Source organism: Lissotriton vulgaris, chromosome 12 (genome assembly GCF_964263255.1).
Source record: "Lissotriton vulgaris chromosome 12, aLisVul1.2, whole genome shotgun sequence".
Classification (NCBI taxonomy): Eukaryota; Metazoa; Chordata; class Amphibia; order Caudata; family Salamandridae; genus Lissotriton; species Lissotriton vulgaris.
In genome coordinates, this window is record NC_141700.1 from 186,449,184 (window position 1) to 186,468,024 (window position 18,841).

General features: G+C 44.1%; 1 protein-coding gene across 3 annotated transcripts in view; it reads left to right on the forward strand.

Moving 5' to 3' along the window:
* The window catches only part of LOC147673797 (fatty acyl-CoA hydrolase precursor, medium chain-like), a 342,888-nt gene that overhangs the window by 223,292 nt on the left and 100,755 nt on the right, over positions 1-18,841 (forward strand). For all 3 annotated transcript variants that reach the window (XM_086947712.1, XM_086947714.1, XM_086947713.1), the window contains exons 10-11: positions 386-472; positions 15,968-16,115. In XM_086947712.1, coding sequence (XP_086803838.1) covers positions 386-472; positions 15,968-16,115 — 235 coding nt within the window. The remainder of the gene's footprint in view (positions 1-385; positions 473-15,967; positions 16,116-18,841) is intronic.

The following is an 18,841-nucleotide window of genomic DNA, read 5'->3' on the forward strand; positions in this document are numbered from 1 at the left end:
CTTTACATTGTTTTAGAAAAGAAAGCTTGAGGATTTTAACTCTTAGAGCTGGTATCTGTATGTGATAGTCAAGTCACAATTTCATATCCTGGCTTTGTTAAGTCAGTTTTTAATCCTTTAAGTGTGAAAAAGAAGCATTTATGATTGATTAACAGCCTCAATAACACAAATATTCTGACGTGCTTTGATTGCAATGCTATATAAATAACAGAACTAAATTAATAAAAATAAGTGTTTATAATAATATCACATACTTATTGTTATCATTATTAGTAATAATACTATTAGTAGTAGTATTGCTATCATTAATATAAATGCCATTGTTAATGTTGTTATTTATAATGTTGTTATTATTTATATATTATTAACTTATTTCTATATGCAGAGCTTGAATGTATCCAAAACTACATTGAAGGAAGGATTCGACAGAGAAACAGTGAACTCTGTGACAGAAATATTTAAGCCACTCCTGGTAAGAAAATTCTTACTATTATTCACCCCATGCCATTGTGTGTCTAACATAAAATATGTGTCTCGGTTTCAGGGGATTTTAGATTTGGAACTCAAAAAGGGAACCTGCGTTTGCTAAGCTGCTCTAACACATAGTTTCCCTCATTCTAGCTCACCTGTATGTTGTGTGAATCAGTTGAAGTGATAATGTCTAATGTCTATTTTATGCATACATTAGAAATATGGACAAAATGTGGACAAAATATTAAAATTCAATCCTCCTCATATAGGGGAGGTGCTCTAGTAAGAGGGCAACATACCGTCAAAGAAAAGTACCTGACACTCAATATCACTTAATGTGCATTTGTCTGGATATTAAGAAATTAATGGGATTGTTATTTGGGAATGCTACATTTAGATAATTATTCCCTGTGACACACAGGTATGTTGTGAAGGGCCAGACATGGCTACAGAATTCAAAGAGCACAAAATAGTTAATACAATCTTTTGGACATTTTTTAAAAGTCATTAGTGTATTGTAATCAGATGTTTTATATTTTTTTTAAAGCATGCAAGTACAGTATAATTATAAACATTCTGCTTTCCACAGTCTCCAAATCTACTTGCTTAACCTAACTCTCACACCTCATTTAGGTTACAACAAGGGTCAAAAACTACTGGAAGCTTTTTATGTGCAAAGCTTTAATATTGACATATCTATAGACTCATCAAATTATCGAATTGAGCACCAAGTGGGATGCAAGAAATCACAGTTAATTCCTTGATTACCATGAATTGTACTATTAAAAAGGTTGCTCCTACAAAGTTAGTCTCTGAAGCCTGGTAGGCTTTTTGCGATTTCTTGTCCAGCAATTTGGGCCCAGTTCATCAGAGATCATCTGAAGCTTGCAAATGCATAGAGCAAAATACAATTATCACCGTTTTTGATTCATTTTTAAATCATATGATTAGAAAAACGTTGGAAAAAAAAGTAGTTTGGAAGCAAAAGGTCTAAATAAAAAATCACGGGGTAAAAATTGCTTGAAAATGTTTAAAGAGATTTAGATTATAATATTTTTGTATGATGAGTTGTGGTTTGGCCTGGTCTGATGGTTGAGTGGACTAATGTGTCCATTTTCGGGTTCTGTGATTGACCTTATGGTCACAGGTTCAAATCCATCAGGTCCACTCAACCTTCCATCCTTCTCAGGTTGATAAAATGAATACTATTGCTTTGGGTAGCAATAAACATTTGTTATTTAGTGCTAAGATTCCGTTGGGTGAATGTGTGCTTACAAATACACATCTTATGTTAGCAACAAGGTTTAGGTTAGGGTTAGGTATTTTGCCTGCATTTTAACTGGGATCCACAGTTTTTACCACTGCAAACCCTCATATGTTGCATCATATTTTGCAAATGTAAATTTTGCACATTGTTTCAGATGCATACACTTCTGTGAATAATTGTTACTTTTCTTAATCCACACCATGAGATAAATAGCCAAAATTCATGTTTCTGTAACTAAACCAAGGAATCTCTCTATACTGTTTTATGACTAAAGTTCTGTGTTAAGCTGAAGAACATTTTGCAGGAACAATACAGTCTGATGATTGTGAAAGAAAGAAAATGGAGCATTGTATTGTATTTATGTAGCCCCCCCTCCGCCCTTCTACTCTGTTCCTTCTGTATTGTTTTCTCTTCTATGTGCAGGCATGGATTTCCCACACTCAATTTCCCACATTTGTACTAAGCATTTTCATACCTCAAAAATTCTGCACCTTTTTTTCTTTCCATTTCTCTTAATTTCTCTCATGATCCATGTTAGATCTGAGGGTCTCTAGTTGGCAGAGGTAGGTACCAATGTCCGAATAGGGACCCTTGCTTCCAGTCAGGGTAAGGGGATACACTCTTTAGAGAACCACTGTTCATCCCCTTGGTAGCTTGGCATGAGCAGACAGGCTTATCAAAGGCAATGTGTAAAGTATTTGTACCAACACTCAAAGTAACACAGTGAAAACATCACAAATGGACTCCACTCCAGTTTAGAAAAATAAAGTATCTTTATCTAAACTACACAAGACCAAAACGACAAAAATCCAACATACACAGTTCCAAAATAAGTCTTTAAAAAGAGTTCAAAGGGTTGCACTAAAATAATCCACAGTTGCGTCACTTTTAGACCAAAGTACCTGTAGATAAGACAAAAGTTCCTAGCGGCAACTAAAGCGTCGAAAAACAAGCACTCCTGAGACCCTGGGGAGGCGAGGCGACAGCCCTGCTTTATGCAGCGGGCGTGTTGCGATGAATCCGGTCTGTATGGGGGGCGATGCGATACGTTGAATGGATTCCGGGGCTCAGGTTTCTCAGGTAAAAGCATCTCGCAAAGGCACAATGTGACGATCTTCGGGGCGGCGGCTATCTTCTGTGTGGTGGCAATGCATGGCACAACGTCGATCTTCTTCCGTCGCGGCCCCTTGATGCGTTGACTCTGCGACGATATTCGCAGCGACGGGATGCGGTCCTCAAGCAAGCGGTGCAATGGTTTCTCACAGCGACGACAGGCTCTGCGACGATACTCGCAGTGACAGGGATCTTACCGCACTGGGGCTATGCGCTCCGCAAGCGAACGATGCGTCGGTTCTTGCAGCGGCAACAGGCGCTGTGACAATCTTCGCAGCAGCGGGAATTTTCTCACACTGTCGACGATGCGTTCCACAAGCGAGAGATGCCTGCAAATTGTAGATCTTCTTCATTTCTTCCTGTCCAGCTCCCCAAACAGCAGGCAACAACCTCCAGAGGCGCCACAAATGGATCAATCACTCTAGGCAGGTCAGAACTCACACAACAGAGTTCAGGGAGGAACCTGGGGGTGAAGTCCTTTTGTTCTTGGGACTTCTTAACAGGAGGCCAGCTCCTCTCGGGCTCCTGGAGATCTCTTCAAGCAAGGGGACAAAGCAAAAGCAAAGTCCTTCCCCTCTCCTTGGCAGAAAAGCAACTGCAGGTCAGCCTTACAGCAGGTCGGTCCTTCTTCTTCAGTCTCCCAGCTTTTTCCTTGGCAGAGGTTCCTTCTTGATTCCAGGATGATCTAAAGTCTTGGGGACTGGGTATCCCTTTTTATACCCATATTTCCTTTGTTATCTGAAGGCAGACAGGCCTTTGCCTTTGTCCAAACCAGTCCTGGTCAGTCCTGGAGAACTCTGTTTACATGGCTCCTTCTTTCCTTTGCAAGAGAGGGGCAGGGTCGTCAGCCACCCAGCAGAAGGTGGAGCCAGCATTGTGGAAGGCAGGCACAGTCCTATTCAGGCCCCAGGTGCAACTCTTCTCTCCCATCTACATTCAGATCTCTCTATTTACCACTGGGCTGCCCCATCCAGCCTCATGGAGCCACCCCAGCCCCTGTCACTCACAAACCAGATAGTCAATTCACAAACAGGCAGAGGCACACAGAAAGGTTAGACAAGAGAACAGCCACTTTCTAAAAGTGCTGTTCTCAAACACAGGATTTAAAAAACATCCCTCCTAAAAGATGGGTTATTAAATTCTGAGTTCAGGGGTACCAGACTTCAATATCCTATCTTGCTTCTATGGGAAGATATGCAGGTAAACAGTATACACGCATTCCCCATTATAGCCTATGGGCAAGATATCCTTTCAATAGTGAAGAACAAAAATGGCTGTAATTCAATACCAGAGCATGTCACCTACACTAGTACATGCTCTACCTTTCACATACACTGCACCCTGCCCCGGTGGGCACCTTGGGCCTTCCATAGGGGTGTCCAATGTGCACAGAAAGGGAAGGGTTAGGCTTGGGCAGTGGGGACATTGGTCAGGTCAGCATGGCAGTTAGGAACTGCACACAGGCACTGCAGTGGCAGGCCTGAGACACAATTTTAGGGCTACTCATGTTGGTGGCACAATCAGTGCTGTTGGCCAACTAGTGATTCAGAAAAGGGGGTGGTGATGAACAGAGTGTCTGAATTAAGCAGACCACTCTTACCCAGTCCAAAGATCAGGGCTTGCTCCATCACCGTTATTTATCTCACTGCACCATCCCAGCTCAGAACCTGGCTATATGCAAATCAGTCTGTCCCTGGCCCAGTGCATCATGGGAACAGGGCAGACTAAACTACCAAGCCAATTCTTCACCAGAAAGGAGACAAGCTACCGGGGACCGGTTTCTGGCATTTCAGCCTTCTTCGGCCCGGCTTGCTTGAATCCCGATGGTGCAGTGAGAAAGGGACTCATGTCTGAGTATACCCTGCCACACCTATAGTGGCCAAAAACGATTCAGAAAAGGGGGTGGTGATGAACAGAGTGTCTGAATTAAGCAGACCACTCTTACCCAGTCCAAAGATCAGGGCTTGATCCATCACCGTTATTTATCTCACTGCACCATCCCAGCTCAGAACCTGGCTATATGCAAATCAGTCTGTCCCTGGCCCAGTGCATCATGGGAACAGGGCAGACTAAACTACCAAGCCAATTCTTCACCAGAAAGGAGACAAGCTACCGGGGACCGGTTTCTGGCATTTCAGCCTTCTTCGGCCCGGCTTGCTTGAATCCCGATGGTGCAGTGAGAAAGGGACTCATGTCTGAGTATACCCTGCCACACCTATAGTGGCCAAAAATGATTCAGAAAAGGGGGTGGTGATGTACAGAGTGTCTGAATTAAGCAGACCACTCTTACCCAGTCCAAAGATCAGGGCTTGATCCATCACCGTTATTTATCTCACTGCACCATCCCAGCTCAGAACCTGGCTATATGCAAATCAGTCTGTCCCTGGCCCAGTGCATCATGGGAACAGGGCAGACTAAACTACCAAGCCAATTCTTCACCAGAAAGGAGACAAGCTACCGGGGACCGATTTCTGGCATTTCAGTCTTCTTCGGCCCGGCTTGCTTGAATCCCGATGGTGCAGTGAGAAAGGGACTCATGTCTGAGTATACCCTGCCACACCTATAGTGGCCAAAAACGATTCAGAAAAGGGGGTGGTGAAGAACAGAGTGTCTGAATTAAGCAGACCACTCTTACCCAGTCCAAAGATCAGGGCTTGATCCATCACCGTTATTTATCTCACTGCACCATCCCTGCTCAGAACCTGGCTATATGCAAATCAGTCTGTCCCTGGCCCAGTGCATCATGGGAACAGGGCAGACTAAACTACCAAGCCAATTCTTCACCAGAAAGGAGACAAGCTACCGGGGACCGGTTTCTGGCATTTCAGCCTTCTTCGGCCCGGCTTGCTTGAATCCCGATGGTGCAGTGAGAAAGGGACTCATGTCTGAGTATACCCTGCCACACCTATAGTGGCCAAAAACGATTCAGAAAAGGGGGTGGTGATGAACAGAGTGACTGAATTAAGCAGACCACTCTTACCCAGTCCAAAGATCAGGGCTTGATCCATCACCGTTATTTATCTCACTGCACCATCCCAGCTCAGAACCTGGCTATATGCAAATCAGTCTGTCCCTGGCCCAGTGCATCATGGGAACAGGGCAGACTAAACTACCAAGCCAATTCTTCACCAGAAAGGAGACAAGCTACCGGGGACCGGTTTCTGGCATTTCAGCCTTCTTCGGCCCGGCTTGCTTGAATCCCGATGGTGCAGTGAGAAAGGGACTCATGTCTGAGTATACCCTGCCACACCTATAGTGGCCAAAAACGATTCAGAAAAGGGGGTGGTGATGAACAGAGTGTCTGAATTAAGCAGACCACTCTTACCCAGTCCAAAGATCAGGGCTTGATCCATCACCGTTATTTATCTCACTGCACCATCCCAGCTCAGAACCTGGCTATATGCAAATCAGTCTGTCCCTGGCCCAGTGCATCATGGGAACAGGGCAGACTAAACTACCAAGCCAATTCTTCACCAGAAAGGAGACAAGCTACCGGGGACCGGTTTCTGGCATTTCAGCCTTCTTCGGCCCGGCTTGCTTGAATCCCGATGGTGCAGTGAGAAAGGGACTCATGTCTGAGTATACCCTGCCACACCTATAGTGGCCAAAAACGATTCAGAAAAGGGGGTGGTGATGAACAGAGTGTCTGAATTAAGCAGGCCACTCTTACCCAGTCCAAAGATCAGGGCTTGATCCATCACCGTTATTTATCTCACTGCACCATCCCAGCTCAGAACCTGGCTATATGCAAATCAGTCTGTCCCTGGCCCAGTGCATCATGGGAACAGGGCAGACTAAACTACCAAGCCAATTCTTCACCAGAAAGAAGACAAGCTACCGGGGACCGGTTTCTGGCATTTCAGCCTTCTTCGGCCCGGCTTGCTTGAATCCCGATGGTGCAGTGAGAAAGGGACTCATGTCTGAGTATACCCTGCCACACCTATAGTGGCCAAAAACGATTCAGAAAAGGGGGTGGTGATGAACAGAGTGTCTGAATTAAGCAGACCACTCTTACCCAGTCCAAAGATCAGGGCTTGATCCATCACCGTTATTTATCTCACTGCACCATCCCAGCTCAGAACCTGGCTATATGCAAATCAGTCTGTCCCTGGCCCAGTGCATCATGGGAACAGGGCAGACTAAACTACCAAGCCAATTCTTCACCAGAAAGGAGACAAGCTACCGGGGACCGGTTTCTGGCATTTCAGCCTTCTTCGGCCCGGCTTGCTTGAATCCCGATGGTGCAGTGAGAAAGGGACTCATGTCTGAGTATACCCTGCCACACCTATAGTGGCCAAAAACGATTCAGAAAAGGGGATGGTGATGAACAGAGTGTCTGAATAAAGCAGACCACTCTTACCCAGTCCAAAGATCAGGGCTTGATCCATCACCGTTATTTATCTCACTGCACCATCCCAGCTCAGAACCTGGCTATATGCAAATCAGTCTGTCCCTGGCCCAGTGCATCATGGGAACAGGGCAGACTAAACTACCAAGCCAATTCTTCACCAGAAAGGAGACAAGCTACCGGGGACCGGTTTCTGGCATTTCAGCTTTCTTCGGCCCGGCTTGCTTGAATCCCGATGGTGCAGTGAGAAAGGGACTCATGTCTGAGTATACCCTGCCACACCTATAGTGGCCAAAAACGATTCAGAAAAGGGGGTGGTGATGAACAGAGTGTCTGAATTAAGCAGACCACTCTTACCCAGTCCAAAGATCAGGGCTTGATCCATCACCGTTATTTATCTCACTGCACCATCCCAGCTCAGAACCTGGCTATATGCAAATCAGTCTGTCCCTGGCCCAGTGCATCATGGGAACAGGGCAGACTAAACTACCAAGCCAATTCTTCACCAGAAAGGAGACAAGCTACCGGGGACCGTTTTCTGGCATTTCAGCCTTCTTCGGCCCGGCTTGCTTGAATCCCGATGGTGCAGTGAGAAAGGGACTCATGTCTGAGTATACCCTGCCACACCTATAGTGGCCAAAAACGATTCAGAGAAGGGGGTTGTGATGAACAGAGTGTCTGAATTAAGCAGACCACTCTTACCCAGTCCAAAGATCAGGGCTTGATCCATCACCGTTATTTATTTCACTGCACCATCCCAGCTCAGAACCTGGCTATATGCAAATCAGTCTGTCCCTGGCCGAGCGCATCATGGGAACAGGGCAGACTAAACTACCAAGCCATTTCTTCACCAGAAAGGAGACAAGCTACCGGGGACCGGTTTCTGGCATTTCAGCCTTCTTCGGCCCGGCTTGCTTGAATCCCGATGGTGCAGTGAGAAAGGGACTCATGTCTGAGTATACCCTGCCACACCTACAGTGGCCAAAAACGATTCAGAAAAGGGGGTTGTGATGAACAGAGTGTCTGAATTAAGCAGACCGCTCTTACCCAGTCCAAAGATCAGGGCTTGATCCATCACCGTTATTTATCTCACTGCACCATCCCAGCTCAGAACCTGGCTATATGCAAATCAGTCTGTCCCTGGCCCAGTGCATCATGGGAACAGGGCAGAATAAACTACCAAGCCATTTCTTCACCAGAAAGGAGACAAGCTACCGGGGACCGGTTTCTGGCATTTCAGCCTTCTTCGGCCCGGCTTGCTTGAATCCCGATGGTGCAGTGAGAAAGGGACTCATGTCTGAGTATACCCTGCCACACCTATAGTGAGTCCCTAGCTCATTGCACCATCAGGATTTAAGCAAGCCGGGCCGAAGACGGCTGAAATGCCAGAAACCGGTCCCCGGTAGCTTGTTTCCTTCCCAGTATAAGAATTGGCTTGGTAGTTTGGTCTGCCCTGTTCCCATGATGCACTGGGCCAGGGTCAGACTAATTTGCATATAGCCAAGTTCTGAGCTGGGATGGTGCAGTGAGCTAAAAAACGGTGATGGATCAAGCCCTGATCTTTGGACTGGGTAAGAGTGGTCTGCTTAATTCAGACACTCTGTTCATCACCACCTCCTTTTCTGAATAATTTTTGTCCACCATAAGCGTGGAAGGGTATACTCAGATGTGAGTCCCTAGCTCATTGCACCATCAGGATTCAAGCAAGCCGGGCCGAAGACGGCTGAAATGCCAGAAACCGGTCCCCGGTAGCTTGTTTCCTTCCCAGTATAAGAATTGGCTTGGTAGTTTGGTCTGCCCTGTTCCCATGATGCACTGGGCCAGGGTCAGACTAATTTGCATATAGCCAAGTTCTGAGCTGGGATGGTGCAGTGAGCTAAAAAACGGTGATGGATCAAGCCCTGATCTTTGGACTGGGTAAGAGTGGTCTGCTTAATTCAGACACTCTGTTCATCACCACCCCCTTTTCTGAATAATTTTTGTCCGCCATAAGCGTGGAAGGGTATACTCAGATGTGAGTCCCTAGCTCATTGCACCATCAGGATTCAAGCAAGCCGGGCCGAAGACGGCTGAAATGCCAGAAACCGGTCCCCGGTAGCTTGTTTCCTTCCCAGTATAAGAATTGGCTTGGTAGTTTGGTCTGCCCTGTTCCCATGATGCACTGGGCCAGGGTCAGACTAATTTGCATATAGCCAAGTTCTGAGCTGGGATGGTGCAGTGAGCTAAAAAAACGGTGATGGAGCAAGCCCTGATCTTTGGACTGGGTAAGAGTGGTCTGCTTAATTCAGACACTCTGTTCATCACCACCCCCTTTTCTGAATAATTTTTGTCCACCATAAGCGTGGAAGGGTATATTTAGATGTGAGTCCCTAGCTCATTGCACCATCAGGATTCAAGCAAGCCGGGCCGAAGATGGCTGAAATGCCAGAAACCGGTCCCCGGTAGCTTGTTTCCTTCCCAGTATAAGAATTGGCTTGGTAGTTTGGTCTGCCCTGTTCCCATGATGCACTGGGCCAGGGTCAGACTAATTTGCATATAGCCAAGTTCTGAGCTGGGATGGTGCAGTGAGCTAAAAAACGGTGATGGATCAAGCCCTGATCTTTGGACTGGGTAAGAGTGGTCTGCTTAATTCAGACACTCTGTTCATCACCACCCCCTTTTCTGAATAATTTTTGTCCGCCATAAGCGTGGAAGGGTATACTCAGATCTGAGTCCCTAGCTCATTGCACCATCAGGATTCAAGCAAGCCGGGACGAAGACGGCTGAAATGCCAGAAACCGGTCCCCGGTAGCTTGTTTCCTTCCCAGTATAAGAATTGGCTTGGTAGTTTGGTCTGCCCTGTTCCCATGATGCACTGGGCCAGGGTCAGACTAATTTGCATATAGCCAAGTTCTGAGCTGGGATGGTGCAGTGAGCTAAAAAACAGTGATGGATCAAGCCCTGATCTTTGGACTGGGTAAGAGTGGTCTGCTTAATTCAGACACTCTGTTCATCACCACCCCCTTTTCTGAATAATTTTTGTCCGCCATAAGCGTGGAAGGGTATACTCAGATGTGAGTCCCTAGCTCATTGCACCATCAGGATTCAAGCAAGCCGGGCCGAAGACGGCTGAAATGCCAGAAACCGGTCCCCGGTAGCTTGTTTCCTTCCCAGTATAAGAATTGGCTTGGTAGTTTGGTCTGCCCTGTTCCCATGATGCACTGGGCCAGGGTCAGACTACTTTGCATATAGCCAAGTTCTGAGCTGGGATGGTGCAGTGAGCTAAAAAACGGTGATGGATCAAGTCCTGATCTTTGTACTGGGTAAGAGTGGTCTGCTTAATTCAGACACTCTGTTCATCACCACCCCCTTTTCTGAATAATTTTTTTCCACCATAAGCGTGGAAGGGTATACTCAGATGTGAGTCCCTAGCTCATTGCACCATCAGGATTCAAGCAAGCCGGGCTGAAGACGGCTGAAATGCCAGAAACCGGTCCCCGGTAGCTTGTTTCCTTCACAGTATAAGAATTGGCTTGGTAGTTTGGTATGCCCTGTTCCCATGATGCACTAGGCCAGGGTCAGACTAATTTGCATATAGCCAAGTTCTGAGCTGGGATGGTGCAGTGAGCTAAAAAACGGTGATGGATCAAGCCCTGATCTTTGGACTGGGTAAGAGTGGTCTGCTTAATTCAGACACTCTGTTCATCACCACCCCCTTTTCTGAATAATTTTTGTCCACCATAAGCGTGGAAGGGTATACTCAGATGTGAGTCCCTAGCTCATTGCACCATCAGGATTCAAGCAAGCCGGGCCGAAGACGGCTGAAATGCCAGAAACCGGTCCCCGGTAGCTTGTTTCCTTCCCAGTATAAGAATTGGCTTGGTAGTTTGGTCTGCCCTGTTCCCATGATGCACTGGGCCAGGGTCAGACTAATTTGCATATAGCCAAGTTCTGAGCTGGGATGGTGCAGTGAGCTAAAAAACGGTGATGGATCAAGCCCTGATCTTTGGACTGGGTAAGAGTAGTCTGCTTAATTTAGACACTCTGTTCATCACCACCCCCTTTTCTGAATAATTTTTGTCCACCATAAGCGTGGAAGGGTATACTCAGATGTGAGTCCCTAGCTCATTGCACCATCAGGATTCAAGCAAGCCGGGCCAAAGACGGCGGAAATGCCAGAAACCGGTCCCCGGTACCTTGTTTCCTTCCCAGTATAAGAATTGGCTTGGTAGTTTGGTCTGCCCTGTTCCCATGATGCACTGGGCCAGGGTCAGACTAATTTGCATATAGCCAAGTTCTGAGCTGGGATGGTGCAGTGAGCTAAAAAACGGTGATGGATCAAGCCCTGATCTTTGGACTGGGTAAGAGCGGTCTGCTTAATTCAGACACTCTGTTCATCACCACCCCCTTTTCTGAATAATTTTTGTCCACCATAAGCGTGGAAGGGTATACTCAGATGTGAGTCCCTAGCTCACTGCACCATCAGGATTCAAGCAAGCCGGGCCGAAGACGGCTGAAATGCCAGAAACCGGTCCCCGGTAGCTTGTTTCCTTCCCAGTATAAGAATTGGCTTGGTAGTTTGGTCTGCCCTGTTCCCATGATGCACTGGGCCAGGGTCAGACTAATTTGCATATAGCCAAGTTCTGAGCTGGGATGGTGCAGTGAGCCAAAAAACGGTGATGGATCAAGCAAGCCCTGATCTTTGGACTGGGTAAGAGTGGTCTGCTTAATTCAGACATTCTGTTCATCACCACCCCCTTTTCTGAATAATTTTTGTCCACCATAAGCATGGAAGGGTATACTCAGATGTGAGTGCCTAGCTCATTGCACCATCAGGATTCAAGCAAGCCGGGCCGAAGACGGCTGAAATGCCAGAAACCGGTCCCCGGTAGCTTGTTTCCTTCCCAGTATAAGAATTGGCTTGGTAGTTTGGTCTGCCCTGTTCCCATGATGCACTGGGCCAGGGTCAGACTAATTTGCATATAGCCAAGTTCTGAGCTGGGATGGTGCAGTGAGCTAAAAAACGGTGATGGATCAAGCCCTGATCTTTGGACTGGGTAAGAGTGGTCTGCTTAATTCAGACACTCTGTTCATCACCACCCCCTTTTCTGAATAAGTAGGCCAACTAGTAGCATTTGAATCACCAACCCTGGCACACTCAGTGCACTTTACTAGGGACCTACTGGTAAAACAAATATGCCAATCATGGATACCAATTACAATAGCAATTTACCCAGGGAGCACTTGCACTTTGACCAGCAGTGGCCAAGTGCCCAAAGCATCTAAACCAGCAAAATCGAAAACCAACACAGCGTCAAAAATACAGGAGGTAGAGGCAAAAGTATGGGGAAACCACGTCAAAGATGCCAGGCCTAACAATCCATTATCACTTGCAGCTCTGACTCTATATAATGACATTAGCTTCTTTCTCTTCCCTTACTTCTGAGCCTCTTAATCTTGCCCATCACTGCCTATACTTTTTATTTAGACACCCTCTGCTGCATACCTCATTCTTCCAAAGTTATCTTTAAGTAATTTTATACCTGCACTTTCTACTTTTTTTAAGGAGTTGAAGAAGTTTCACTTATCTTCCGCTTTCTTAATCAGATATCCAATAGTGAGTTAGTTACATTTTTAGATAATTTTATAATTTCAATTTGAAGAAACATAAACTTGACAATTTACTAACTTGACCGTTAAACAAACAATACTTGTTAGCTAAATTTTCTTTCCTTCTGCCGTTCATCAAACTTTTTTTGGACTTCTCATCCATTTGCATTATTCTTAATGCATTGGCATGTGGGATAAGGGTGATGTCTAGCCCGGCCACTCAATCCCTAGAGATGAAAGAGCACATTTGCTGTTGTGTATTTGCTATGTTGTATGGAATTGGTTTTACTCTCCCATTTATTCTATCCTTGTTTGTTGATATAGTCCAGCTCTCTTTTTCTCTTTATGGTTGAGGCACTCTGTTCATAATATATCTGGGATCTATTTTAATATTTCACCTAGCCTTTGGTAATATCTATTAACATTGTTGTTTATCTGAGGGCTCTGTACATTCGGCTTTGCCTTTGTTTTTTCCCCACTCCATCAGTCAAAGGGGGCAACAGTGTGCTGTAGAACTTACCTGGATCAAGTATGCCAGTGTTCACTGTATGCTTTTGAATCCACTTCACATCATATTATCACACTATACCATTATCATGCCCATTCAGATTTAAAATCAAACAGCAATACCATATGTCCTGATAATGGTACTGCACTGTATTGCAGCGTAAGTACTGCACGATTTACAGATCTACATTTACCAATATTTATGATCATGCATCTACCCAAGGTTTTTCAAAATGTTTTATCTGTGTTGGCACCAGACAAAGATAGTATTAGCATGTCACAAAAAGGAGATAATAGATTTTGGTGCCACAAAAAAAAGTAAATATTCCCAATTTGTTCAGATATATATCAAATCACTCTTAATGCAGAAGTCTAAAAAAGATCACGAACAGGAGATTGGCCAAGTATCTGTCCTTTGGCTTATCTCAATCTCAATCCTGCATTCTATTGACTGAAAATCAACTGTGCATGAGTTTCGGGTTAGCACCATCGGCTCAAAAGCTAATAGAGGACACATACATAAATTCCATAGCCCTTTCAGTTAACTGAATAGATCCTAACATTGGCAGGAAAAAAAGTATTAGGAAATGTTAAAGCACAGTATTGAAAATCTTAGTACGTCAGTTGACTTCAAATCCTGCTCTACCAATCTTCATGTCTGAGGTCTCCACCCAGCACCAAGGGGACTTACATCCAGCTACCTTTAATATTGCTTCTATATCAAACCATGGCTGGACACCTTTTGAAGCATGTACTGGCCACATTTTGAAGTGGCAAGTTTCCATCTCATCGTGTGGTGGGTCAATGACCATTTCTAAACAGTTCTACATGGTTTAAAATTTTAGTTCAAAAGTGACATAACAACAAAATAAATTACAGCCATAAAGGACAAATGTACACAGCCCCACATTCCCATTGCTCTAAATATTTTCTCACTTTGTTCTATTTTTGGGTGGGTCTTCAAAGACATTTTACATTAGGTTTATTCAGCGAAGTGCCATGCCACTCTTTGTTGCATTTGGCACTTGAGATAAACCTGCTACCTTTCCATGTGATAATTTTTAAAATCACAATTCAGTGATTGAAATCTGTGCTGTCAGAATTGGCTGAATCTCATGAGCACACACCCTTGAATGCACACAAATCCTTCCCTTGCCCTCATAAATGCTACTATTTGTGAATATAAGTTAAACATAGATGTACAAATAGCTTTGTGAGTAAGATCCATAGTCCTTTTTCTGGGGCTTTTACCTTCCCTTTTGAATGTTATCTAAACTGACCTTCTAATTTTTTACCCAAGGTATATTTTAATTAATTTTAGCTTTTGATACGGATTTGCAATTTTTATATATGTGTATCGTTTCAAGTTAATAAATTAGTAGGGCTTCAGAGTGCTGCCGGAACAATGTTGGGGTATTGACATCAGTGTAACATTTCTGAAGTGATAGGGAATGTGAAAAATCCAAGTGTTTCACAATGGACAAGTATGGCAAATGAGCCACTCCCATTCAGCAGGAGAGTTGTAAAGGTGTAAAGGTGTGTTATGTAGTCAGTAGTTCATTTTGGAGTACTCTGTTGCAAATATATACTAAAACATGGTGCAGTAGGATTCAGTCATTTATAAACAGCACATTTTCCATTGAAATGGCCACAAAATTAACATGTGAGTTTACTGATACAACGGTATAGGGCACACATGATAGTGTGTGAACAGCAGGTTTCTGCAAATATCACACATCACCAAGTTATGTGTCTTCATTTGTTTTTTAACTTTGGATATACTTTAAAATATGTGTTAGGTTAATTTGCAGGTATTTACATTTTGTTGTATATTTAAAAAAGCTGACATCCTACAGCCTTTTCTTTTAAACTTCTCTACCAGTACAAGAAAGAAAAATAAACACCAATCTCCATGTTAAAAGAATAAGCAGCAATCTGTCATAGTGTGAGGATCTGGGTGTACTACAAGATATAGCTGTAGGGCACTCCCAGATACTGTCCTGGGTCCAGTCAGTATTGTTTACTTAACCTTAGCTCAACCGTGTGTAGCTATGGCTGTGACCAGTAAGACTTGGCAAAGGAACTGAGGGCCTGATTATGAGTTTTGGTGGTGCAGGAGTGGGCTGCACGCCACCGCCATGCTCCCGCACAGCCAAAACTCACCCCCGTCTGCCCACCACATTACGACTGAAAAGTTGTCTGGTGGGCAGTGTGGTGGTTCAGCGACAGTGCCTTTAAAAATGGCACCGCAATCGACCACAAAACAAGGTTCCTGCATGGCATACACTTTAAAGTTCATACTGTACAGGAACTGGGGTGCATGCATCCCTGTGCAGAGGGGACACAGGGGGCCCTGTAGGGTCCCCTTTCTTTCTTCACTGTGAGCAGTGTCACAGAGGAAGAACCTCCATGAGACCGCTGACAGTGAGGAAAGTCATAATATGCTTGGTGGGACCACAATAGTCCCGCCAAGAATACTGTGCTCTCAAGACTACTGTGCCACCTCCAGGGATCTCTGATCAATAGCCTCAGTACCAATAATCATTTAACACATTTGAAGTCCAAGCGTAACAAACGTACAAAATGTAAAGAATTATATTTTGTATTAGAGTATTTAAATTCATATTCACCTGTCATAACAATAAAGTGGTATTTTTTTTGCGTCTTTGCAGGGTTTAGTAGCAGAGTTTATGCCTTTGGCATATGAGGAATACCTTGGTGACATTGAGGACCGCTTCATTCTCAGAGATGCTTACTTTGAGATGACCGCAGATTATTTTTTTGTTTTTCCAGCTATACAAACAGCCAATTATCACAGAGGTAAGTCTCCTGAGGAGAAATCGCAATTCTAAAGTTGTTTACTAGTGAGTTGTAATCATTAAACTTTTAAGTGTCAAGTGTGTCATCTGGTAATGTATGTTGCAGAGGTTATAACTAGGCTAACCTGTTTTACAGTTAAACAAGTAATTGATAAAACTCCACCAGCAGGGAAAACAGCCCTCATCAGTATAAACATATTATCAATGATAAATACCTGCACAACTTACTAACTCTCTAAGCCAGAGAGAAGGAATAATGTTACTTGTTTCTGAAGGGGCCAGCACAATGTAACAGTGTCATAAAAGGTAGCAGAAGAAAGTCTAGTCTAGGACTCTTCCGCTTGAGTTTTGGTGTTTAGGGATGTCACTAAAATATTGCTTGTTCTTATTTTTACACCATCCAGTTATGTGTGCTTAGATTAAAGGAGCAGGGTTTGAAAGCATGTTATAGGTCTGTTCTAATTATTTTATACACTGTAGAGAATCTGGGAATAGAAAAATCATATTTGATCTTTTGGCAGTGTGTATTTCCTTCACTGACTGGTGAAATAGTTGGCTGATAAGAATTGTGACACAAATACATTCACATTTACCCAAAGACATAAAATGGATACAACCCTTTGATACATCAGCACTCCCCCTTTTTAACAAGTCAGTATATATAGCAAGTAACCTGCCAAACACCCCAAGCTTTAAACAGTCAATGCACGCTGTAGTGACATATACCTATGAAAAGAGTTCTGCCACCATGGACTTGGGATAGTGTTGAAAACATGACACAACTTTCCACATGCCAACAAGTATCATAGCTGCAAGGTGTCCCATACCTTCAGATAATCCTAGTCTTTGAGTCCTTAATTCCTATGTAAAGTATACATTTCTAAGTCCCATAATTCACTGTGATTTCTGTTAAAAGATCAGGGCTGACTTAAAGTTAGACATTTCTCATAGGGACACTTGTCCGTTATCAATGTCCATACAACAGCAGCACCTCCTTCATTTAATCAGGAAAATAGGGAAGAAAGGCAGTGATGTGCATGCTTAAAACATCAAGTTTCAGGTGTCTTATAATGCAGGTCTACAAAGTAATCTGGCATAATTCAACAAGTTTATAATTTAAAAAGTTTTCACAAAATACTATGCTGTTTGCAGGGTTTCCCACCATACATTGTCATATTATTTAGTAGAGAGTGGGTAAATGACTCACAAATGTGTCAAGGAATGTGTTTATTGAACATTTGAACATAGCACTTCTACTTTTTTAAATCATTAATAGCCCTGTAAACCCGACAGAATCCTGATGGAGTGACTGTGAGAGATAATGACGTGTGTGAGAAGTTAATGAGATGTGAATGCAAGTGAGAGTACAATACGCATACCCTTGAGCTTAAAACGCTCTGACATAAGTACATTGGACACACTGCTAATTGGAAGACACCACATACCCTGCACTACTCCTTTAAATAAAATGTGGTTTATAACTACCACTGAAAACAAAACAGCATATTTTGTTAACACTGGAAAACACAGTTTTTGATGGATAAGTATCTGAATGAATTCGAATAAGCACTGATCTCAAAATGTTAGAAAAGCACCCCCTGAAATCCACAAAACAGTAAACACTGAAAATAGAAAAGCCTAGCTTGACTTTCCTAGCAGCAAATCTATTTAGAAAATTCACATGAGCTAATGACAAATAGGCACAAAGGACCTCATACCAAATTTGTCAAAACTGGTGTAATCAATCACAAAAGGAGGAGGAACCCCACTGCCTGGCATACGAGCACACAATTACTCAAGGTGCAATGTGGTTAATGCAGTGCATGATAACAGTCACTTCAATCAATCATTCAATCAATCAAGATTTATAGAGCACTGCTAGTCACCTGTGAGAGTCCTTTCTTGAATGCCTGAAGAGAGGGTGAGGTCCGAAGGTGGAAGGGAAGGCTGTTCTAGGACTTTTCAGTGAGGGAGGATAAAGAACATCCTCCACTGTTGCTTCCGTGGATGCGGTGTGTGTGAGGGAGAGGGAGGTGAAGCAGAGGTGTCTGGAGGGTTTGTGGAAGTTTAGCCGGTGGTTGATGGATGCTAATCCTTTACTGTGCTGGGCTTTGTAGACGTGGGTCAGCATCTTGAATTGACATCTCTTGTGAACGGGGAGTCAGTGGAGTCTCTTGACATAAGGACTGATGTGGGTCCGTTTGGGGAAGATGAATCTGGGTGCAGAGTTCTGTATGGTCTGCAGTCTGTTCAGGAGGTTGTGGCAATTCCTTCGTAGAGTGTGTTGCTGTAGTCCAAGCGGCTGGAAATTAGGTCTTGAGAGAAGGTAAGTCTGTTGCTGATGGGGAGTCATTTGAAGACCTTTTGGAACAATCGAAGGGTGAAAAAGCAGGAGGAGGAGACTGATTTTATTGGCTTTTCAAGGTGATCTTGCTCTCAATGATGATGCCAAGGTAGGTGGCATGGTCTGTTGGAGTGGGTGAGGGTCCTAGTTTAGAAGGCCAACAGGTGTCATTCCACATGGAGGCGTTGTTACAAAAAATCAGTACTTCTGTTTTGTCTGTGTTGAGATTGAGGCAGTTGATTTGCATCCAGTGTGTGACCCTGTTGATGCACAGGTGAAAATTGGACATTGTGGTGGAAGGGTTTTCAGACAGAGAGAGGATGACCTGGGTGTCATATGCGTAGGATCTGATGTTCAATCCACAGGTTTGGACGATATTGGCC